Here is a 24,221-nt window from a genome sequence, read left to right as displayed (position 1 = left end):
AAAAAAATTTGCTGGAGGACTGACTTATTTCTGCAGGGGAAAAAAACAAAAAACCCAGAACCCTGAGACTCTTAACCCTTAGATTGCTAACTCATAATTGGTGCCTACTCTCTTTTCAGTCCTGCATGGGATGGTTTATTCCTGCACCATAAGACTGTCAGACTCTTAACTCTGAGGCTATGAACCCTGCTCTGGGTGCCCATCTCCTCTGCCCAGTGCCTCCTGTGCTGGGTGTCAGCCTGCAGCTGCCCTGCAGGGGCAAGCAGTGCCGTGTGGGGCTGCCAGGGAGGAAAGCAAAGGCACAGATGGGACAGAACAGGGCAAGGGATGTGGGGAAGAAAAAAAAAAAACAACAGAAAACAACAGAGCAAAGAAAGAAGAAGGGATTCTACAGGTACGCTGATCAGATGAGAGGCCAAGGAGAGTGTAGTCCCCAGTACATGGAAAGGGAGATCTGGCACCGCTCGTACGGAGGAAGGCTGAGGGAGCTGGGGCTGTTCTGCCTGGAGCAGAGAAGGCTCCGGTGGGACCGTAGTGCAGCCTTCGGTTCTCCGGGGTGCGTATAAACAGGAGAGATTGGCTTTTCACACAGACAGCGATAGGCCAAGGGGGAACGGCTTCAAACTGAAAGAGGGGAGCTGTAGGTCAGGTGCGAATGGAAGTTCTCTCCCCAGAGACGGCGCGGCCTGGCACGGCCGCCCACAGCTACGGCACCCCCAATCTCTACGGGCGCCCGCGGCCGAGAGCCGGGCAGCCCGCCCAGTTGCGAGGGCGGCGCGCTGCGGGGCGGGGCGGTGCCCCGGAAGGCCGCAGTGGTTCCGGGCCGCGAGGCGCCATGGAGTCGCTGTGGCGGCTGAAGCGGTTCGACGCGTTCCCCAAAACCCTGGAGGACTTTCGGGTGAAGACGTGCGGCGGAGCGCTGGGTGAGCGGGCGGGCGGCGGCGGCGGCGGGCGGCGGGCGGGCGGGGCGGGGCGGGGGCTGACGGCGCTTCTCGTGTCCCGGCAGTGACGGTGGTCAGCGGGCTCATCATGGTGCTGCTGTTCTTCTCGGAGCTGCAGTACTACCTCACCAAGGAGGTGAGTGGCGGAGAGGGCGGGGAAAGGGCTCCGGGTTTGTCTCCCGCCTCACTGGGGCTCTTTGTTTTTCTGCAGGTCCATCCCGAGCTGTACGTGGACAAATCGAGGGGAGATAAGCTGAAGATCAACATCGACGTCGTTTTTCCACACATGCCCTGCGCCTGTGAGTCGAACCGCAGCGACGTGGTGCCGCCCTGCTGGAGGTCGCTGCTCCAGCTCCTCGCTTGGGGTGGGATGCGAGTCCAGCTCCGGGCGGCGATGGAGCTGCTGCAGGATGGGCGGCATCGCTGCTGAGTTGTTAGGGGTGTTTGCAGCACGAGGTGCCGTGCTCTGCGCCTGACTCCCACTCGCAGCACAGCAGGAGGCTGGAGGTGTTGGAAACCTCTGCTGTTCCCTGCGGAGCAACCGTCAGCATTACAGCACAACACGTTGCCACAGGCACCCGATGATGCTTGGATGCCAAGGCCAGGGCTCCTGAATCATCCTTGTGAAAAGGGGACACGGGAGAACGTGCTGCTGTTGGAGTGGGGGTGAGAGGACAGAGGAGGGCAGCGCTCAGCTGGCTTTGAGCGTAACTCCCGGGCTGCCTTTGCACCAGTGAGTTTTCAGGAGGAAGGGTTTGATTATTTGCCTTTAGGATTTCTACGATGGTTGAAAACAGTCATTCCTTTACACTAAACGCTGTGTTTGGAACAGTCATTTAGGCTGCAGACACAGTATGTTCCATTTTCTGTAAGTTTTTTGGTCCTAACCGTGCGTCTCCATCCAATTTTGGCACATTCTTATTCCTGCTAAAAGATTCTGTATTTTCACTGGTTGAATGCTTTCTCAGATTGCCGCAGGCCATGAGAAATGTGCTTTTACAAACCACTTTCTTCGCTGGTTTCAGATTTGAGCATCGATGCAATGGACGTAGCAGGAGAACAGCAGCTGGACGTGGAGCACAATCTGTTTAAACAACGTTTGGACAAAGCTGGCAATCGTGTGACTCCAGAGGCTGAGCGACACGGTAATGTGCTTCTTTGTATGAATGGGTGCTCTTGTAGTCTGTGTTACTTGTGCTTGTTTTGACTTTCATGGGAACAAGTGACAGCTGAAGAGTGCTTGAACACCATAGACTCTTCAAGAGTTTGTAGCATCCAAATCTATTAAACTGACAGATCAGACAAACTCCTGTTACGTTCGTTGCTTTTGAAAACTAAATCTTTACCCAGTCACTCTGATACTGACAGGGAGTCGTGGATGGATTTCAGGAATGAAGCTGCTGATGGTCTTTTGCTGTGAATCAAGCAGCTGTGCTCACAGAACTTGAGTTTGCTTGTATCGTGCAATGACTGTGGGCTGACAAATGGGACCGTCTAGTTAGAGGAAAGAGCATTTCTCCAGGGAGAGCTCCAGTGACTCGACCTTTCAGCCTAAACTTACACCTTACTGTGTTCAATTCATGTGTGTTAATACATACATGATAAAGTTGTATCAAATAACACTTCTGGGGAGGTGCTATGATCTCACGGCTGTCCTTAATTTTGCTTTTCCTTTTCAAAATGTGAGGTTCTTATTACCTTACTGTGGGTTAGTGTAGTTCTGTATGTCAGCATAAACTGGATTTATTGATTTGTATCACTAAATACAACATCAGATATGATGTTAGAGGGCAAAACTAAGCCAAGAGCTGAATAATCACTGCATGTGAGCATTGCTCTGGTTTGGGTTCGTGGTGAGTGTCCCTGTTGTGTAACTCAGCAGCTTTTCTGTATTCAGAGGTTGTGGCATTGAAATTTGAAGCATGGGGATGAAAATGGCTACTCTGTATCCAATTCTCTGTTAATCTGTCTTCATTAAGCTCTATGATTGTGAATTGATTGATAGTCAGTTTAAATTCAGCTGTAGCAATATAGGTCTTAAATGTAGTCCAACATACTCAAATAATACGTGGTGCTATTGGGAGGCAGGACAAGACAAGACACTGTTTCTAGACGTGCCTTTTCATTTGGAATCCTATTTTGTTTTAGAGCTGGGGAAAGAGGAAGAAAAAGTGTTTGACCCCAGTTCTTTGGATGCTGATCGTTGCGAGAGCTGTTATGGAGCAGAGTCAGAAGACATTCGGTAACCACAGCCCTTTCTGTATCTTTGTAGCACTTGAGGGAATACTTCTAAGTTGCATGCCTGTTTCTTTGCAGAATGTCTGTGAAGTTCCTGCAATGAAATCCTTTGTGTTCTGAGAATTCTGAGGACTGCTGTGCTCTTGTTACACCTTGTGTAGCTGTGTATGTAGTGCTTAAGAATGGACAATTAAGTTCTGGTTTGTGTACATCCATACTCAGGGTCAGTGCAACATTGCTCACCATCATCTGGATGCCTTGGTATGAAAGTGGTGATGGCTCTGCCTTCACACTCCTGCTGCAGGCTTTCCATCCTTACGTGAGCATAAACTCAGTGTTCACTGTTCACGCAGACAACAGATGGGTCATTTGTGCTCCTCGTTCCTCCTCCCTGCAGGTTGCTGTAACAGTGGGTCCTGGGTTGGGCTGAGTTCTGAGTACCCTCCAGTCCTATTTTCTATCTGATGATACCTTGTTTGTACCAGCTCTTCAACTGCACTGTTCCCTGCACATGCTTTTTCCATCTTGAGGGTTTTTTCTTCTATCAGCAAAACATAGAACCAATGAAAATAAGTGGTGGTTTTTTGTTTGCTTTGTTTTCTTTCCTCTGGTGACCAAAATGTTGTCCAGAGGTGGAAAGGTATTGAAGAAAGTTTAATGTTTTGTCCAGCTTTGACAATCATGGCTTAAAAACAGAGGAAAGGAGGAGCAGAAATGGGCAGGTGCTTTGTTCACTCAGGGAAACACAAAACTACTCAGAAATGTGGGACCCTGATAGCATTTTTGTAGGAAATCAATTTTCATGGAGCAGCATAGCTTTCTAAATGGGCAAAGATCTTCTCAGACTTGAGAACCATTTTAAAATGGCTTGTGCCCTTGCATCAAAAGCTCAAAAAATAAATCGGAAAGCTTGAGCTGCTTCAGAACCATTAGGTCAGCCTTCAAGGTCCAGTCCACAGTGTTTGCTTTATCACTTTGTGGAAGAAGTCCACCAAATATCCGAGTCCTGAGCAGAAGCATCTCCTTTCTGTGGTAAAGATACTAAGATGGTACTTGTGCTTTTGCAGATGTTGTAATACTTGTGATGATGTCAGAGAAGCCTACAGGCGGCGTGGTTGGGCCTTCAAGAACCCCGATACCATCGAGCAGTGCAAAAGGGAAGGGTTTAGCCAGAAAATGCAAGAACAGAAGAATGAAGGCTGCCAAGTGTATGGTTTCCTGGAGGTCAATAAGGTGAGAGATGAGTTTTGTTGAATACCTGCAGCGTGAGGCTGACTGTGAGAAGGCAGAATCTGGGTGTTCCTCTCCTTTTCCAGCTTTAGGTGTTCATGTGCTGTGATACAGTGACCCGTGGGCTCAACAAAGGACTTGCAGCTGTAAAGAAATGAGGAAAAGCAGTGGGAAGGGAGTAATCCCATTTCATTGGGCTGTAGGAAGAATGCGGGCCTGGAGTAAGCTTGGCTTTTTCTATGTGTACAGCTGCTGTCAGTGCCAGCGAGGACTGGCACGTGGTGTCTGTATCCCTCACAAATTCCTGGATGTAGTTTTAACAAACTGATTAGTGCTTTTATTTTTGCAACCAGGTTATTTTCGTGGCTGTGTACATTGGGTCACTGTAGTTTATTATATTGAGTTGGGGTTTTATTTTGTTTGCTTATAGTCTTCCTCGCTGTCCCTCTGTTATTCCCTCTCTTCTGTGCTATCCTCTTTTAGGCAGTTCCCTCCCAGGAAAATTAATTCCTCCTTCTGATTTTTATGTCTACTAAAAATAATCTGTGTAAAACAGATCATTACTCATATCAGTAAGTAATTATGGCTTTCAGCATGACTGTGCTTGTGAGGAACAGTGGAAATAGCATCTGCTGGTAGTGTTTCCTAGAAAGGCAGCTTGCTTGATGTATATCTGGTTTAAAAACCAAGAGGAAAAAGCCAGCACCTATCTGGCTGCTTTATGTATATGGATTCAGAACTTTTAATGACTGGTGACTGTCTTCTGCAGGTAGCTGGAAATTTTCACTTTGCACCAGGAAAAAGCTTCCAGCAGTCTCACGTACATGGTAAAGTATTTTCTGGTTATTGTAACCTTTCATTTCTAAGTGTGTCTGACCGTTGTCTTGGGGTGTCTTTGTTTTGTGACCTGAAAGAATAGCAGCACTGCTTCAGTGGGGAGGGTGTTGGAGTTTTGGCACAAAATTTTAGAACTATCATGAACAAACAGAACGTGGGGATGGAAGAGCATGGGAGAGGTGAGTTCCATAAAACTTCACTGCTCAGCTCTGCTGTAAACCACACTTGGCTATGGTGTTGAGCCCAGGACCTGAATATCAGAAGGGGTGATAACTGAATATGTGGAAGGGGTGTTTGTAGAATATCTGAGGATAATTTGAAAGCAAATCAGAACTTATTTTAAGTTGTAATGAGTTTTGTATGTCTAAATACGAAGTGTCCGGAGTAGTGATGGTAGTTGATTTTGCTTTTTGTCTTTACCTGGAATTGGGTAAAAAATATTTGTGGTTTAACAGAATGTTTTCAGTTCCCTTGATAAGGTTTTCAAGGCCTGAAATTTCTGGTAAAGATTTGACAAAGAGCTTTGATTTTTAGCTTGATTTTTCCCTACCTTACCCTTCATTATAGTGTGATCTGTTCCACTGAGGTAATGCTCAGGGGAGATTGCACTTTGTTCGAGTAACTGTCTTTGAAGGAAAACAAACAAGGCTTTGAGCCATTTCTACAGGTGAAATGATGAAGCATTTCTGTGCAAAAAGCTCATCTGCTTTTCTCCACGTTAGTCCTTATAATTAAATATGTCACTTCTGGCAGAACTTAAAGCAGTCTAAGAGCAGCAGCCTTTCTGCAGCCAGTATTGACCCACATGTGGGTGGGGGCAGGACAGCTCTCATGTGTGCAATGGAAGTCTTGCACAACTGCAGTGGAAAACTGAGGGCCACAGTGGGTGAGAGCAGGAAGAGCGAAAAAGGACTCTGTAGTTACTGCAGACCTTTTGGAGGCCGAGTTCAGAATGTTGCTGTTTTCAAGGGCAAGGAAAAGGAGTAGGAGGAGAGCAGGGGGGCGGGCAGACCTGCTGCTTTCTGGCAGTTCTCTCACACCAAATACTAAAAATGGCCTCTGATAATTTTCTCAAAGTGCAGCAGGCTCAGAGCCTGTTCGTTCATAAATGAAGCTGAGAATGTTTTTGTCCTCAATATAGCTAACATCATGTCTTCACTAGTTTTTTTGTAGTTTACAGAGAGGAAGAGGATTGGTTTTTTTGTTGTTGTTGTTTATTTTTTCTTTCCTTTTCCTGTTATAACAAATAGCAAACTGAACTAGTATTGGTCAGTGCCTAAGAGAAGTCTGAATATTCTGAACTGCTATTATGTAGAATCCACGAAAAATAGTAATTCCACTGTTGGATACGTAACTGAGATGACTGACTGTATTTTTGCTGCGCTCTTCTATTCCATACTATATTGAACCAGTAGAAAATAGGAAGGTGAACACTAAGTCACTGCTATGGGAAGTGTTTTCCATCACAGTGCTCTCCATGCCTCGTGGTGGAGAGCTGTGCTGTTAATCCAGCTGATGGTTAGACCTGCGTCTGTACTTCTGTTTGATGGTGTTCCTCAATTGTTAAGCTAGCAGACTGTCAGTTTCTTACACTGACACTCTCCTCCTTTCTTGAGGATTACTCTAGTTTAATGTATCTCTGGATAGAGAATCTGTACAGGCATCTTCTCAGCAAAGCAAAGGATCCTATTCAGAAGTAAGTTTGTTAATCTGACCATAGATGTAGTTCTGGTCTCAGCTTCTGATTTTGTATCACTTGCTTAATGTTAACACCCTCAAAACCATCCCTTCTCTCCCCAGTAGAAGTGAGTTGAAATTGCTTTTTTTGAAAGTAGATTAAGTAATAGGAGGGTATATAGGACTAACACACACAAAAAATGACGAGTACAAGATGAGTACAACTTGAGTTCTATTTAGTTGTACTAGATATAAGTGCATGTAGATCAATCTTTGTCCTTTTTTTGTTTTGTTTTAGTAGTTGCACTGGGTTAAATGTGACCCCAAAGAAGCTTGTTTTTCCACAGATGGTTATAATGTCTTATTTGGACTTCTTTTTCCATGCATACGTTTCTCTCCTTGTATTTTTGTTCTCATAGAGTCATAGAATCACCAAGGTTGGAAAAGACGTCCAAGGTCACCCAGTCCAACCATCCACCTCCCACCAGTGTTTCCCACTAACCCACGTCCTCAGTACAACATCTAAACGTTTCTTGAGCATCTCCAGGGTCGGTGACTCCCCCACCTCCTTGGGCAGCCCCTTCCAGCACCTGGCCACTCATTTGGAGCAGAAATTCTTCCTAACATCCAACCTGAATCTCCCCTGAAGGCCATTCCTCTCACCCCATTGCTAGTTACAAGGAGAAGAGGCCAACCCCCACCTCACCTCAGCCTATTTACAGGGAGCTGTAGAGAGCTCATATACTCATGTTTTGTCCCCAGAAATCATTTGCCAGAAGGAATACTTTTTAGAACCTTAGGAGAGGTTTGAAATCGTGTTGAATGTGTGAGGAATATGGGTTTATAAAAAGATGGAGCAACCTTGCCCAGAGTTCATCCCATCCCTAATTTAAATCGTTTGGCTTTGGCTTGTGGGAATTCCTTATGTTTAAATGGAGAAAATCAGAGGAAATCAGAGGTCCTGTTTCGACTAGGAAAACTAGGAAAAAAGATTGAATTTCCATTAAAGTTTGCTAATATTGCTTAAATATGGCAGCCTAAATCAGAAGAATCCTAACAAGTAGTCATCAAAATCAAATTATCAACAATTGATCTCCTTTTTCTCTTTTTATTCATTTTTAAATATTTAATAAGTGGGTAATCCTCATGAGGAGACCTTCTTAAAGAGTTCGCTGCACATCAGGATTCCTCAGTTGGATCCACTTTGGGCTATTTGGATTTACTTCCTGTCAATGTGATATTGGTATGCGTTCATGTTTTAAGGCAAGTTGGTGTTGACTAATGGGAATCAGAATTTTGGAAGAGGCAGCCTGTGAACCTGATGCTCTTAAGAGCCACAGGTGTATCATTGATGTAAGGAAACATCAGCTGAAACGTGTTCAAACTGTATTTCACTTGTGTTTGTGCTAAGGATTTCTCATACAAATCAGGACCCTCACGTCTCAGGCTCTCAGAAAAATTCATTCTCAATCTTATAAGCATGACCCAGAATTGTGTCTGGGGTGCCCTGATGTTCTGGTCGTGTTTGTGTCAAAGGACCTCTGATGGTCTCCTGGTAATCTTTTTAGCAGTGTTTGACATTTTCATGTTTGAACTGTTCTCCCTGTCTTTATGCACTGTTCACGTATCTGGAGGAACTGGAAATACGGAAAAACAAAAACTGTTTAAAAAACTTTGTTCACTTTGAAGAAAATATGTTTTGTCTTTTTTTTTGTTCTGCTTTGTTTCTGCTCGCATGAATGTTAAATCCAGGTGAGATTATTTCACTTCACTTACTGTTGTTTGCATGGATGCTTTTCTGTGCTTGTATGTAACCTTTTTTCATGTTCTTTTGATGCTGATTCCATATTTGTTCGTGTGTGTCCAACCTAAATGAAAGTTATGTGCACAATTGTTAAATACAGCTTTGCTTTCTGCTTGGTTTCTCATAATCCCAGGCCATGAGGTATGATGTAATTTGAAAGCTGAGGGGTGGTGTGTTTCTGTCCTTAGTTAACTGATCAGAAATGTCAGGCTTTGCTGGGTTAGTGCAGGTTTTGTCCATCCATACTCACATTTTGGGTATATCTAAGCAGTGACACTGGATTTTGGAAGCACTGAAAACTGGCTGCTTGAAAGCTGCACTGTGGTGCTCCATCATCAGTGTCACAGAAGACTCCTCCACTCCTGAATGTCACCCTAATGGTCTTGGTTTATTCCTCAGACACTGTGGTCCAGTTGCACTCAAACATCCCAGGTCTTTAGGAGGAGTGAAGGAAGTTATGAGGAGGACTGAAGTGCTTCTCAGTAAACTTTTTGGCACTGAAACTGGAGCCAAAAGTCCTTGCTTATGCCAAGGGAAAAACCAAAGTCAAACATCAGTGATATCTGCAGTCTTTTTTCCCACTTGTTCATTGGTACTCGCTGAGATTAGGTTTGTTTCACTGTTGTCTGCTTCACAGGCCTTGGATCCTGAACTGGAATTTTCATGTCCAATTTATGTAGGATACTTCAGATTTGGGGAAAGTTCTCTTTTCACTTGTGCTTTTGTAAGGACAGCCTGCAGCATCAGCTGTGCCTGTTCATGATCCTGCATATCACAGCTGTTTTCTTTGCAGCAGCTCACGCCTTTCCTCAAAGAATGTTTTCTATCTCAGGTGAAAAAAAAGAAATGGTTAAATGATTAAATTAAATTATCTAGTCTTTTAATCTCCTGAGCAACCATCTCCTGCTTTGGGTATGCAGCTTGGCAGTGAGCTTCCAGCACGGGGCAATTTTCTTGGTGGTGGTTTCCTCCAAAGAGGTGATCCTGTTGTCACTTTCTTCCTCCTTGCTGCATTCCTTTTAGTCAAGAGGAAGCTGGAGCTTCTCGTTCATCCTTCAGACTGTCTTTGGACCATTCAGTTGCAGGGGTGTGATTGTTTCTGTTTCCTAGGGAAGTCATTCCCCATCATGCTGTATTGACAGCCAGAGAGATTTTCTTAAAATATATAATTTGATTCCTTCAAATGCCTAAAAAAACCCACTGATATTGGTGACTACATTCAAAACATTCTGTCTTTAAGACACGCGTCCAGTGACTGTGACAGTTCCTGTGAATGAAAGCAGTTATGAATGTGATCCAGATGTTGTGCTTTCCTTATACCCTACGTGCTAAACTGAAGGAAAGAAGTTACTTTGAAGGCACTTTTGTGATTACCACTTGTTTTCTTCATTTGTGGCAGATTTGTTCACTTCTCTAATAGATTTTTTTGACGGTTGAAACGTATTTGAAAGCATCCTTGGATGAGACCTTGAATATCTTGTTTTGTGTAGCTTCAGCGATTTGAGTTTTCAGTTACAAAATGGGCATATAGTCTTTGACTGGAGACTGATTATCACTTTCTGGTCCCTTGATGTCTTCTGCCAAGAGCAGGCCAACTAATTCCTTCTGCTGTCCATTGCAGCCTCCTATTCTTCTCCAGTCCCAGAGTCCTACTGGCTGTGGGGCTGTGCTGTTGCACAGGACTCTACAGACACCAGGACCTCAGCTGAGCTCTTCTTTGCCCATCAACTATTTTGGAAAAGAAAGTGGGAACCAAAACCACCATCAGTGAATTTCATCATGGAGCTGGAAATCCTCTGGATGATCACCTGTACGCTATTCCTAACTTCTCTTCCAAAGTAGTGTTTGTTGGAGAATTTATAGTTTTCATCCCCAAACTGAATGGAGGCTGAATTATTATTTCATCCCTGGAAGTGCTAAGGACTGTCCTTTTTACATTGGTAAACTCCTTTCAGTGTTTGTGTTGGTGCTGAAAGACTCAAAGTCTCACTCATCCGTAGATGGACCGAGCATTTCCAAAGTAATGTGTGTTGTTTGGAGACCACAAAAGCGGCGATTCCATTTGCCACTGGACTGCCATCTATCAGAGCTGAGGTTCATCACTTGTTGGGAATGCCTGAGGTTTGTCAAGCAGCTGTGTGGAGGCTCTCTATACCTTCCATACCTCCTCCATAGCAAAGCCTGTGCTGTCACAGAAGCACTACCAGCAGTGTAGCATTTGGCAGAGAGGGGTGGGAGCTGTGTCAAGTGTTCAGAGGCCCATCTGCTTGCAGGTATAAATCTGTGGTTATTGGTTAATTGTGCACAATGTGAGTATACATGTGAATAGTCTCTTGGAACAACAGCAACAACAAAAAAGGAGGTTGCTTAACAAAAGTTAGTAAGCCTTGAGGTGTGCTGCCCAAGCACACGTTTCCCACCTTTCCAGGTATTCACCTTTGCTGGGAGCTCGCAACTGAAAGAACAAAAATGTTGGGAATGTAAATGTTGACAACACCTGGAGAGCTTTGGTTGCTGCCAAAATGGCCTTTCCTTTATCCTGAGGACTTGAAAGGCTGAGAAATCTGAATACAAGCAGCAGTGCTGCCTGGCATGCTGCGTTGGAGCTTTTATTAAGAAATGTGGACATCCCATGTATTTTTCTATTTGGTGGCTAATTCCTGCATTTTTGTTTCTCTGTTACTTTTTAAATGATTCCTAGTCCCTATATTCGGCCTTTGGCTAGCTAGGGAGTCTTTTTACGTGGCCTAGCAAGTGCTCCAGCAAAGCTGTTGTGCTTCTGCTCTTCAGTACATGTTTTAAATACTGTTGTATCTGAATCTCTGCTTTTCATTGTAAAGATCTGAATGTTTCTCTTTTCTCTCCCACTCTGCTCAATTTTGCAGTGCACGCTGTTGAGAGTAAGTGTTGCTGTTTTTTTTTAATTTTTCCCCCAAAACTACATACTGCAGTACAACCCAACTCCTGTTATTTGCTGTGCCCGTAAATCTCCTTTGGGAGGAGCTGTTGATCTAGGCTGGGGTTTGAGAAGATTTCCTGAAAGCTGAAAGGAGACCCGTCTCAGGTCATTCATGTCTGGTAATTGAGGTCACCCGATGGGAAAGATTGAGAATCTTTGTCTTACACAATGTTAATATGTCACTGTTAGAGGTAATATATTAGTAGATGTCCTGTGCAGGTGATGTAGTTGAGAGGCACGTGGTGACAGGTCGGAGGGAATTCTGCTTTTTGAAGTCATATGGGATAATTCTCTCGTTTAATCTCACTTGTACAACAGGTTGGAGAATTGCTCTTGGGAATTCATTCACCAACCCTTCTGAATACTTAGTAGAAGGTTTTCCAAGGGTCTGTAAGGCACTGGATTTTTCAGAGGGTGAGAGAGTCCTGGTAATTGCAGGTTGAGATGTGGTGTTTCCACTCAGTGGAACATCTGGTGGAGGGGCTGAGGAGCTGTGCTCTGCTCTCTCCATCCCCCAGCTGCAACACATTCTGTGCTGCTCCCTGCCTCAGCACCCCTCACACCACAGCCTCATCCTCCACCTCCTCATGTTTACAGATAAGCTTTTTCTCCCCCAAAATCCATCCCCAGCATGAAAATGTGTGACCTCACTCGTTTCACAGCACCACATTTGGGTAGGTGTGTCTCAAGCTTTTTCCAGTTTTAATGCATTTATTGGCAGAGTCCTCAGTGGCAGTGAGTGCAGTGAGTGAGTCAACCCAGCAAAGGGCTGAGTTGCAGAGCCCAGGAAGCTCTGTGGTTTTGCAGGTCAGAAATGTGGGATGGGAAGAACTCTTCAGGCAAACAGCAGCCTTAGAAATGTGTTACTAAAACAGGGAAGTAAAGAGGTTATATAAAAATACATAGACTTCTTGACAAACATAAGGTCTCTTATAGGCTTCTTTGTTTTATGTGGCTAAGCACTTAGGCACAGTTACAGAAGGGAAAGGACATGCTTATATTTCTCTGGAAATAAGTCTCCTGCCCTAGCTGACACTCTCTTTAAGATCTTCTATTTCCTTCTTCTGTTTCTTCTCTAAGCATACTAAACAGGCTTTTGTTAAGCAAACTCTGTTTAGCTGTATATTTATCTCCAACCTAAGCTGTGTGCATATGTGCTTAGCATAGTCCTTGGTGATCAAAGATGAATAAACCTATCACCTGGTGGCAGACTGGATTGGAACCCAAGTTAATGAATTGTGCTTTTTCACAATTATAAATCATTTATTGCAAAGGTTTTATGAAGTGAGTAGCTGGTGTTTGATCTGTGGAAAGCGTTACAGCGGAGCACTGTGGGGAAATTTTATGTGGAAAAGTCCTGACTTGACTTGAGTCCTGCACGACGTACACCTGGTGTGATGGGTTAGTGAGCAACTGGTCCTTCTCAAGGGCTTCTCTTGAATGTCTCTGGTGCTCCACTATAGCTGTAAGTTTGTCGTCCTCACTGGTACTCAGCTCCCTCCTCGAGTGCTAACAAGTGCAGCTGTTGGAGCTGATGAGTGCAGAGCTGTAGCAGCAGAGCGGTGGGCAGGAGTGCTCCTGTCCCTGCTGTGTTGGCAGGCTGTGCCAGAGGTGTGCAGCCTGGTGATTAGCCGTGTGTTGAAGCTGAGCTGGATGAAAGTGTGTCCTCAGCCTGAGAGATGCTTGTGGTGGCCTGTTGTGCTCTCTGATGTGGTTCTTGACCACAAGGAGGCTGGGAGCAGGTTGAGCCATCAAGAGAAAGGCGAGAGGCAAAGACTTCTGGCATTAGGTTGAGTTGAGCTGCAGGTCCAGCATGGGCAGGATCTCCATGGAATTCTGTCACTGACTGAAGATTGGCTGCTGCTGGCAGTGCAAAAAGCAGTGACACTTCACACTCACTGACAGCTAACCCACTTAGCTTGGCTTTATTGCATAATACTACAACAAAACAGTGTACTGCTGGAAATCATAAAGAAAAATGTAATCCTGAGACCATTTCCCCATTCCTTCCTTTCTCTACCTACTGTTTCATATGGGTTTCCAAACATTTGGTTGGATGTTTTTTATCTTTTTTTCGTTTGGTTTGGGGTTTTAAGCCCGAGGAGTTCTTTGATCCAGCTGCTAACAGACACAGAAATGATGCTAATGGCAGGGGTAGATCTGCACACTTGTCAGGGGTACCTCATGTAGATAGAGCCATAGAATCACCGAGGTTGGAAAAGAGCTCCAAGACCATTTTGTCCAGCCATCCACTTACCACCAGTATTTTGAGACCTGTGCTGCTCTGAGCTCTTCGTAATTCAAAACCATTGCCTTAATTCTGACGGCTGCAGCCTTGGTTTCCAAGCACTGAAAAGTTTAGCTGTGAAATGCAAAGGGTTCTCCCTAGATCAGAGCTATAGGAAGAAGACTGTAGCTCAGGCACAGTGTTTCCTTTTCTAACAGTATGGTCTCTGCTTTGCACGTATGAATCTTTTTGTAGTAAGGTTTATGTAAATACAACTGAAACTTCTGTTATTTTATTGAAAGATGTTATGAGGGGAAAAAAATGATTTCACAGTGTATTTGTTGAATGAAGGTTTGTTTTATAAGAGAGGTAGTTTCAATCAGTTCTTTAGCTTTGCAGCCTTTCTTATGCTGTTATCAGAAACTATTTGAGGGCAACATTCCTTCATTATAATTATTATTCCTTCATTAATAATGCAGCTGTTTGTGATCTGACTCCATTAGCTCAGAAAATGGAGCAACTTTGGATAAGCCCGGTGGGAGCATTCCTGAAATCTGGTTGTGTTTTCATCCTGACACTGAGGCTTTTTTCTGGCACTGCAGTTAAGTAGCCAACGAAAAGAGGTCAGTTCTTTTAGCAGTGCTTCCCATGGCCCATTTCTTTTCAGGTGTCCTCCACGTGCGTGGTGCTGGCCGTGCTGCTGTCCTGCTGTATGCAGGAGTGGCTGAGGGCAGGTTGAAAGCTGGCCTTTCAAGGACTTGTCCTTTCCCTGTGTTCTCAGGGCAGGAGTGGCAGTGCTGATGGGCTGCTGGGTGCTGATGGCTCTCGGTTGCTGTTGAGCTCTGTAGGGTGCTTTCATGCAGTGTTAATGCACGTGCTGCCCTCAGCTGTTAGTTTTATTCTGTCGTTTTCCCAGCAGTTAGAGGAGTTCAGCAAGAACTAAAATGGAGATCAGGATTGAGGTAACAATGAACTTTTCCTTGCTTGACCCCAGGAATTTGTTTTTGCCATATGTTAAGAACATGTTCAGGCAATAGCTGAAATATCTGATCTGAATAGACCTGCAATTGCGTTTCTCCGTTCTAGCAGTGGGCAGGCAGTCTGTGAAAGGACTCGAAGCAGTTGTCTGTCATATGTCCACCTGCAAGCAGGAGAGACACCCCGGTTATTTTTTTTGCTGTTTTAATCGGCGGTAGCTAAAATACAGTAAACAGATATGCTTTGATATTGTAGTCTGAACTATATTGTTAAACTCTTTTTCTGTTACAGTTCATGACCTCCAGAGCTTTGGACTTGATAACGTAAGTGTTTCCAAGATAACTTCCCAATTCTCTCAGTCTGTTTTCCTTCTGGATTTCCCTACAGTTGCCACGCTGGGAGCTCAGTGTGCTGATCCCATCTGGCTTCAGGCTGAATGCACCTAGGCACAGTGTGGGACTTGCTTTCAGGCAGGGCTCTACAGTGTGATCTGGGACATCTTCATGTTGCCTGGCAAGTCTGCTGCTCTCTTCTTAAGGCTACCTCAATTTTTAATTCTGCTGAATTGGTTGAGGTTTAGTTGTGCTGTGAGGAAAGCAGATGGTACCCATACCAATGGCAGTTGACAGTTTTTTGCTCCTATGCCAGGGAAAGGAGTGAATGGGAGAGCTTGCTGTGTGGGTGGGAGGGAGAGACACACAGATCTCAGGATTTGGAGTAGAAAATGGAGAAATTCCACATCGTGCAGCCTTCCATGAATTAAAAAAAAGCAAATGCCTTTTAATTTACTATTAGGAAACACAGAGTAAGGGAGGGCCTGCTGCAGCAGCGCTCAGAAAAGTGTTCTGAATATGAACATAAGGCCCCTTGCTTTGCCCCTTGGATGCTGTGCATTGTTTGAGGTATCAGCATTTCTGTTTCAGATCAATATGACGCACTATATCAAACATCTCTCGTTTGGAAGGGATTATCCAGGCATTGTGAACCCTCTGGATGGGACAGACGTCACTGCACAGCAAGGTAAGAGCCAGCTGGGGGAAATCTGTCTAAGAGTTGGTATTAATGAGAGTTAGAAGGGGAATGAGATTCTCAGTCTTAAACAAGAGCCCTGGCAACGCTGCAGAAGACTTGGACCACTCCACCTCTTTTCTAAAGAGCTTTTTCTGAAGGATATGCTTCCATTCATCTGCAACAAATCACCTGTGTGTTTTCTTCTGATTCTGTGATCTTTCTGAAAGATCTCCCTTTTCAGCATTAATGGATATACAACAGAAGGTACAGCACGTTATCATTAGATGCCTGCGTCACACGGGGGGAGTTCTGCCTGGCTGATGTGTGCAATAAGAGGCAGCCACAAGCCACAGGATAGAGAAAAAAAGCCTAAGAGTGTTGCTGGAGAGCTGTGGAGTCTGTCTGACTCTGATCTGCCTGATGGTAACAGCTGAACAGCTGCCATTGAGTTAAAAAATATTGCTCATCTTTGCTAGGTAGCTCTTGCTGGCTTAGGAAGGAGGGATGGTTCTCTCCTTGTGGTTTGTTCACACAAACCTGCTTTATATGCCTCTGCACAGATCATTACATTATTTAGATCCACTGCATTGTGCAAACGTTGTCTGTACTGGTATTTGGGGTGTTGTTATGCAGTAAAGCGTAGAGACATTGGTGGTTTGGTTCAAGGATGGTTGCCCCACCTAAATCTGTTCTTTTAATTTTTTTTACCATCTATTTAGTTGTTGTACCCAAATCAAAGGACAGTGCTTAAAATAAAATAAGGAAAAATGAAAAGGTGTCATAATGCTGTTATTTTTCTGTGGAGCAATAAACTCTGAGATGGAGCCCATAGCTGGTTGCTAAAAGTCTCTGTATGCTAAAGCTTTCCATGCAGGATATAGCTCAACAGCAGGTGGATTTCTAAGGAATTACAAGGGCTGAAGATGTAGGCAAAGCAGATTGAAGTTCAAATTTATGTTTACTGCTATGATATTATAGGTAAGAATTACTTTTATACAAATGAATGAGTAGCATTCTCTTTCTGAGGAATTTCTGAGGAAATCAGTTTTCAGAGTGAATGCTGCATTCCACATTTCGTAAGAGAACTGAAGGGACAGATATTAGGGACATTAACTTTACTATCATGGAAAGCCCACAGTTGCTACTGCACAAAAACGAAAAAGGTTATTGGACAAAAGCTGCCATGAGCAAAAACATGCATGGCTAACCCACCAGGTCACCTCTGCAGCAATTCACAGTTGATCACAGTTGTTAATTGTGTGTCTGTTTGCTTCTAGCTTCCATGATGTTTCAGTATTTCGTCAAAGTGGTCCCTACGGTTTATATGAAAGTAGATGGTGAAGTAAGTGCCTTTTTTTCCCTATTGCTCTGGCTTGTTAGAAAAATCAGAAGTTACTGTTGTGTCTTTTCATGTTTCCTTGTGCTCACACGGGAAAAGAGGTTGTGTTATTGTGTGTAGACATGCATGTTTCACACTCTGCCTGTACCATAAGAGGTGAAGCAGCCTGGGCTGATATTCACCCCTTTTTGCACAGTGCAACATGGGATGGACCCAGCAATATCCTGTGCAACAAAGTATTTCTCCTCTCCTGCTTTATTTTTGTGTATTTTAGAATTTGCTTATTCCAAACGTACATGTATTGAGATTCAACTGTCTCATCTCCGTGAGATCTCTACGAGAGTAATTCAGTAGGATTAATCAGCATTTCACAGATCTGAAACTTGTCTCTTAGGTTTTCTTCTTCTTTAAGCATAGCACTTAATCCACTAATCAATCTAGAACAAGCAAAAGCCTTCAGATTTGGTCTTTGTTCTCACTCTCTGTCTCTGGTGGAAGCAAGACAGATTGTTCAAACTTGCTTCGTTGAGGGACCTCAGCAGAAACAAGTTGCTGTGGCATAATCTTGTCTGCAGTGTTACTGCAGTGATAAAGCAGATCTCTGCCCCCATCCCACCTAATTCAGAGAAGCCACACCGTTTGTGTCATGTTCCTTCATGAATCCTTGTAGTGCCTGCTCAGGAGAAGTCCAAGCACCAAGGAGCAAATGTTTTTTGGCAAGTAACCTAAGATGAGCTCGTCTCCAGTTTAAAAGTTTCTCCTTTACCTTTCAAAAGAGGGCAGCTAGATTTCCAGCCCCATTTTCAGAATATGCTCTTTTGGAATGAGTAGGATTCTCGAGGTGAGGTGAAGATGCTCTGTTCTTAACCCAGCTGAGACAGCAGAAAGAACCCTGATTGCTTTCACTCATTTGGAAGCATTTGTTTGGGTTGCCGTTATTGTTCAGGGGATCTTGGTTGCTATGGAGGGCTTCTTAAAAAGAACAAACAGATGAAAAAACTGTCAGTTATCAAGATCTAAGCCACTCTGTAGTCCTAGGGCAGCAGAATGATGGAAATCACCATTTCTATTGCAAAATAGAAATGCCAAGAGAGGCAGCAGCTCTGCTGTTGTGTGGACTGGTGTACCCAGTGTGCTTATCTATGCTGTGAGGATCAGACAGATGACCTGTGCCCCAGTACTTCTGTGGACATTCACACCCAAAATGACTTAGCTCCCCACTCAAACCCCAGGTTTTGTCTCTCTCTATGGTCCATGCCCAACTTTGCTTTAGCATGGAGCCAGTTTTCTCTGAGATGAAACCCACATGTGGCAATGGGGCTTCTTCAGTGCAAGGACTGATCTGCACGTGGATGAAACTGTGCCAGAGTTCCCTCATCCTACAGTCTTACAACACCACAAACCCCACAGCAGTGGGTGCCAGTGCACCCTCAGGCTCTTCTCACATTCTCAAGCAGTCAGAACAACATCCTGCGTGTCAAGGCAACCTTCATGTTGCTTTGGGCACCTTGAAATTGAAATCACTGGCAGAGTATTAGTTATGTCAGAGGCTGTGTAGGAGCCACATAGGTGCAGTACAGACATTCAAGTGAAGCTATCCTAAGCAGTGTGGGTAGAGCAGTCCAACGGTGGATGTAGGCTGTATTTCCTCATCTGGACTACAGGTTGAAGCTGTTTGTAAGCACCGGGTTCTTATCTGATAAATCCTTAAGCTGACCATTCTTTCTTAATACCCTGCCTTTCTTGGGCCTATCTTTTTTTTTCCAGGGAGATGGATGGAAGTTAGTTGCTATGAGGCAGGACTGGGAGAACCCTCAGATCATGTTTGAGGCTAGTTCTGCTTGGATCCAGGTCAGCTGTGCAGTTTGTGTGAATTACTGAAATTCCTCAGATACAAAGGACAGTGCGTGTTGAGCCCTAAGCTTACAGCTGTCCCCCAGCCTGCCATGGCTTACAATTCTGTGGGTGAAATCTCATGTGTAGAGCTGTCATTCACTTGTGAAAGGATGAGTTCTGTCAAAGTAATTGCTTTTCAGTCTCCAGGAGAGGAATCTATGCAGACCATGATGCTTATACTTAGGTAACTGTGGCTCGAGTGTGCTGCCAAACAGACACCAGGACCTGTCCTACATATTCAGTACTTGCAACCCTCAAATGTAGAATTTGATAAAGAAACTGAATGGTGTCTTTTTCAGCTTGAATTGTACTTTGTGTCAGGCAGCTTATTAGAGAAGATAGAACATAATTTGCTTTAATAGGACCAGTATGAACAACCTGTCTAAGAATCACAGAGCACAGGAAAATATCTTGAGGTCATTTTTGATGAGCCATCTTTGTTCTTCTGCAACTCCTGAAGCTTTCCTTTGTTTATATATTCTTTCTTTTATTTTTTCTCTCACTCTTGAATGTATACAGCCTTCTCAAACTCAGATTTTGTGATATTCTTCCCATATTCCATTTATGATTCACAGAGCAATATCTGAATATTCATTTCCATCTATTTCCACGGAAATTCAGCTGCTGATGGCCAGCCTCTCAGCATTCAGTGTTGTGTCCTGATGCTACATATGAGGAGATAATTTATTGTTGTATCGTGTGGAGCTCATGTGTTAGCTCTTAAAGGACCTCAGAAGGGGGCTGTTATGGTGTTCGTGGACTTGAAACTGGAAGAGACAGTAGGAGGTAGAAAGCTCGGCCAGTAGGCTTTGGAGCTCAAGGAGGCCAGCACTGCAGGAATCTGGCTTGTCCTCAGACTGTACATCAGTGCTGCTTCCTGAAGTTTGCTTAGGTGTTAGCAAATTGGCAGAGGCTGATGTGGCCTTTGGGTTGAAGTTTAGGAAGTCATCTTATGGCAATTACCTGCCAGCACAGAGCAAAGCATCCGGCCTAAGGACTGATGCACAGTTCCTCTTTTACCTCATTCATTTAAGCTTGACTTTAACCAATATCAATCAATAGTAAACAAATCAGTAAATAATAGTAAAATTAGATTGAATTCTGCTGGTGCTGATTATGACTCTTGCAACTGTGACTACTGTCATGAGCCCACAAGAGAGGGGCCCACAGCAACGGTGATGTTGTTCACTGAACTCATGTTTTTAGTAGCCTTCCATATTCCCTCTTAACAAAGTGATGCTTACTGCTTATGTTTCCTCCAGGTGGTAAGGACGAACCAGTTTTCAGTTACACGACACGAGAAAATAGCCAACGGGCTGATAGGAGACCAGGGTCTGCCTGGTGTGTTTGTGCTGTATGAACTATCACCCATGATGGTGAAGCTGACGGAGAAACACAGGTAAGAATCATTTCAATGTATTTCATTCCCCTTGCATTGATTTTTGTCATTTCACATAGCTTAAAACACAGCTGCAGATGCCTGAGAGTCAGCCAGACCCCTCCACAACCAGCAGAGGGAATGGGACGCTCCCAGATACAGTTCCTTTCACTGTGAACATCTGACAGGGATGGGATCTGGGGTTGTCTCATACTACCTGGAAGGGTTTGATGCAGTATCAGGATGGAGAAGTGCAGAAGTCTGGTATGATGGCATTCAGTTCAGTCTGATTTCCTCAAAGTCTTTTTTAATAGGAAGTCTGATTTTATAGAGGAAAGCCAATATGATGAATAGATACAAATGCAACTTTACCATTTTCACTGTCCTGGAACATCTCACCAGCACCTATAGAGCCACCCACTTTGATCCAGCCTATTCACTTTGCATTTGCAGTAGCTTTTTTGCACGTTGTAGTCAGCATGGAACCTGTTCCTTCCAGGTTCTCATTTAATCACAGGCTTGCAATTACAGGGAGACAGAAGGGATTGTAGCTACCCAGTCTTTTGGGATCATAATGAGGCACAGCTTTTTCTATGCCTTGTAGTGTGTCAATATGCGTTTAGGGATTTTGTTTTTCTTGTACAGCAGCCTGATGTGCATTCTGCTGATCAAAAGAGGCTGAAATCTTAGGGATGAGAAGCCCATTCTTTGGGGTTTGTAAGTTCAGTATGTGCCTCCTTGGGTTGCCACTGAGCTCATGTAAATGCACTGAATGCAGTGGTGCTTCTCAGTAACATTTCAGTGATGAACTCCATCCTGTAGCCAGTAAGGGTTGTTCAGTTGTTAAATCTGTTGTCAGTTATTAATGCTTATATAATGCATACTTATGTAATACGATTAACATAATGTTAATTATGAGTTAGTTTGTATTGATGGTTACTTATCTGTCATACTGGTATCAGAGCTGATGATGGTTTCTTAAATTGTTTTCCTCATTCCAGGCCCTTCACACACTTCCTCACAGGAGTTTGTGCCATTGTTGGTGGCATATTCACAGGTACTGCATCTTTAAATCCTTTTTCTCTCTGATTATTTGCCATCTTATTCTTTCTTAACTCTGTGTAGCTGGGGAAAGGTGACTTCAGCCTTCAGGAGGCAATACAGATGTTCTGCAGAGCTGTGGGAGTATTTCATTTTGATGCTCTGGGAGACATTTTGTTTTCAAATAATGCACTCTTTCATTTGCCATTTAAATGTATCTGTGCTGTTTTCCTGGCCAGATTGGTTCTGGAAGCAGGTGGTTTCTTTCATGCTGACCTGAAGTCCATAACATCTCTGAAATGAGGTCTCCACGGGCAGAGCCATCTCAGAGTTCACCAACTGTGTTCCCAGACACAGGAGCTCCACTGAATGCTCTGCAGGGCCCAAAAGAGGCCCTCGCAGCTCCTGGGCTCCCTGAGGAGAGGCTGCTCGTGCGGAACCGTTTGCATCTCTGGACTTTGCCATCGGTGTTGGCTTCTGGAATAGCATTTACTCAGTTCCATGCACATGACAGAGCCCAGCCTTGGTCCAGCTGATAACCCAGGGTGCCCTGAAACACTTGGAGACATTCTCATGGAGATGAGGGCAGCATATTTTGCTGTGCTAGAAGCTCTGTAGGAGTCCAGCCACTCTGTATCGTATCCCTGCATTCCATAACACCTGTATCTGCTACATCACACTTGGATAACCTGATACTGAGGTTGCTGTCTATTAAACAGGATTTGTCTGCAGCACGTTTATTTGATCATGATCGTTTTCATGCCTAACTCAGGCAAAGGCTTTTTAAACTCACTGTGACAAATTCAAGTTTCCTCTGTCAGTGATTGGGGCTAACAAGCACTTCGTGCTGTCTGCTGCCATACACTGTGGTCAGACTTTATGCTGGAGGACAGATCAAATCAGCTGCCTGACAGCGTCTTTGTCACAGCATCAGATTGATTTCACAAGTATTTTCAGGGCAGAAGATAGTCATCAGGGTGTTACTGAAAGACCAGATAGCAAGATTGGAAGAGTAATCAATTCCTGTCCACTATTCCTATCTACTGCTACTCCAGTATTAAAATGTCTGTTTATGTAGGGCCAAGTAACCACTTATTTCTTAGATTGGAAGTGCTGAATAAATAAAACTCCCCGGGAACATTAAGTTTCACAAAGGCATTGAAAATATCTTTGTTTACTGGCTCCGTGTTCTCTTGGGTAGGAGGGAGTAGACAGAGTGCCTGGTTGTGGAAGCCACTGTGACAGATGCAGGGTAGTCTGGATTCTGTGGTGCAGAAGACCCACTCTGAGCTTTTCTCTGCTCCCAAACAAGCACAGTTAATAGGTCCCTTCAGTGCACTGGTGGGAGAGATTTGGGGTAAACTGCTGCCGTCTCCTACAAAGGGTGTCCATGAAGGGCCGCAAGTGTTTTCTCAGGTAGAACAGCTTGCTTTTGAGGTTGCTGTGAAATAGCAAAAGGGAAGCATTCCCTTGGCCAGCTGGTCAGGGCAGTAGAATGGCACAAAGCTCTCAGAATCAGCTTCCTCTCCAGACCTTCCTCACTCACCTGCCAGCAAACGTGGCTCGTCTTTGTCTCATCTTTTCTTCTTTGAGACATGGCTTTCCAGATAACCACGGCCACCTCTGCCCTGCAGGCTGGATCTCATCTCTCCTAATGAGATGTGGATGTGGGTCTTCTGAGCAGCAGCTGCTTTCTGTCAGAGGGAGCTGGAATTCCTGCTGCTGACAGAAGGATTTGGCTTTTCTTGCTGTGGGAGATCTCTGTATTTGAGGCTCGTCTGGCTCGATCTCGTTTTTCCTTCTAGTTGCAGGATTCATCGACTCCCTGATTTATCACTCAGCACGTGCCATCCAGAAGAAAATTGAGCTTGGGAAGACAATATAAACAATGACCTCACCGCACACAGACAAAAAACTGTAAGGAGAACTAAACAGGTTTTACAAAATACGTGTGATCCTCCAAGTGCACGTGAGGTTTGGAATTACCAGGTGGCCCCAACTGCTCTTCATGTCTCATCATCCGTTGTTTGGCATTAATTTGTGGATGGAACTGCTCAAACCTTGCTGCTGTGACGTGACTTTAGCCATCTCGTCTGGCTGTGCAGACCCTACTGAAAAAACCCTTTTGTGTCAGTCCGTCTTCATCCAGTTTGCCCCCTGCAAAAGCTGCTGGAGATACTTCAGGAATAACTGTACTGTGTTGTCAGATCTGCAGTGGATCGAATTTGTCATCAGAAACCTTTCTGACAACACCATCTGTCTTTTTTTTTTTAATTGCTCCCACAGATATTTCGGAATGTGCTGATGCTGTATGCCAGACCTCTGTGAAAACGTGCTGAGTGCCGTGTGCTTCCCTTCCAGCTGCCCGGGGCGGTGGGGAGGGACGTGGCGTTCAGGGTGTGCTTCTGTTCCCTGTGGTCCCGCATTTGGCTCAGATTGCTCTGCCTAGCAGAGATGCAAGCTGATGTATGGATGAGAAAAGAAAAAAAAGCTTGGCATTTTAACTAATTTTTAAATTGGATTGTGTTTTTCACTTCCCCTCTGTCTCTGTTTTGTAATGTAGTCCATCCTGTGTGTTTGGGTAAGGCATTTGGAAGAATCATTAAATTATTTGAGCCAATCCTGAATTGGAAATTATAATAAAAACTACCTGCATTGTGGCAAA

General features: G+C 44.3%; 1 protein-coding gene across 1 annotated transcript; it reads left to right on the top strand.

Moving 5' to 3' along the window:
• Window positions 1-806: 806 nt before the first annotated feature.
• ERGIC3 (ERGIC and golgi 3) lies at window positions 807-24,221 on the top strand. Its single transcript, XM_042886638.1, has 13 exons — window positions 807-923; window positions 1,007-1,077; window positions 1,153-1,240; window positions 1,967-2,086; window positions 3,090-3,183; window positions 4,247-4,412; window positions 5,179-5,236; window positions 15,183-15,214; window positions 15,815-15,911; window positions 17,180-17,244; window positions 20,400-20,536; window positions 21,517-21,572; window positions 23,362-24,221. Exons 1-13 carry the CDS (start codon window positions 836-838, stop codon window positions 23,439-23,441), a joined length of 1,152 nt encoding a protein of 383 aa, XP_042742572.1. The 5' UTR covers window positions 807-835; the 3' UTR covers window positions 23,442-24,221.

Source organism: Lagopus leucura, unplaced genomic scaffold (assembly GCF_019238085.1).
Source record: "Lagopus leucura isolate 7727_CA_CO unplaced genomic scaffold, USGS_WTPT01 Super-Scaffold_100060, whole genome shotgun sequence".
Lineage (NCBI taxonomy): Eukaryota > Metazoa > Chordata > Aves > Galliformes > Phasianidae > Lagopus > Lagopus leucura.
The sequence above is the reverse complement of the archived record's forward strand: the minus strand, read 5'-3'. Positions and strand labels throughout refer to the sequence as shown.

What these genes read in the sequence shown, in the direction of transcription:
- ERGIC3 (XM_042886638.1), top strand. Translation starts at nt 836, where the DNA reads ATGGAGTCGCTGTGGCGGCTGAAGCGGTTCGACGCGTTCCCCAAAACC. An exon ending in GACGTGCGGCGGAGCGCTGG is followed by an intron (nt 924 to 1,006) that starts GTGAGCGGGCGG and finishes GTGTCCCGGCAG; the next exon opens with TGACGGTGGTCAGCGGGCTC. An exon ending in AAGCTGACGGAGAAACACAG is followed by an intron (nt 20,537 to 21,516) that starts GTAAGAATCATT and finishes TCCTCATTCCAG; the next exon opens with GCCCTTCACACACTTCCTCA.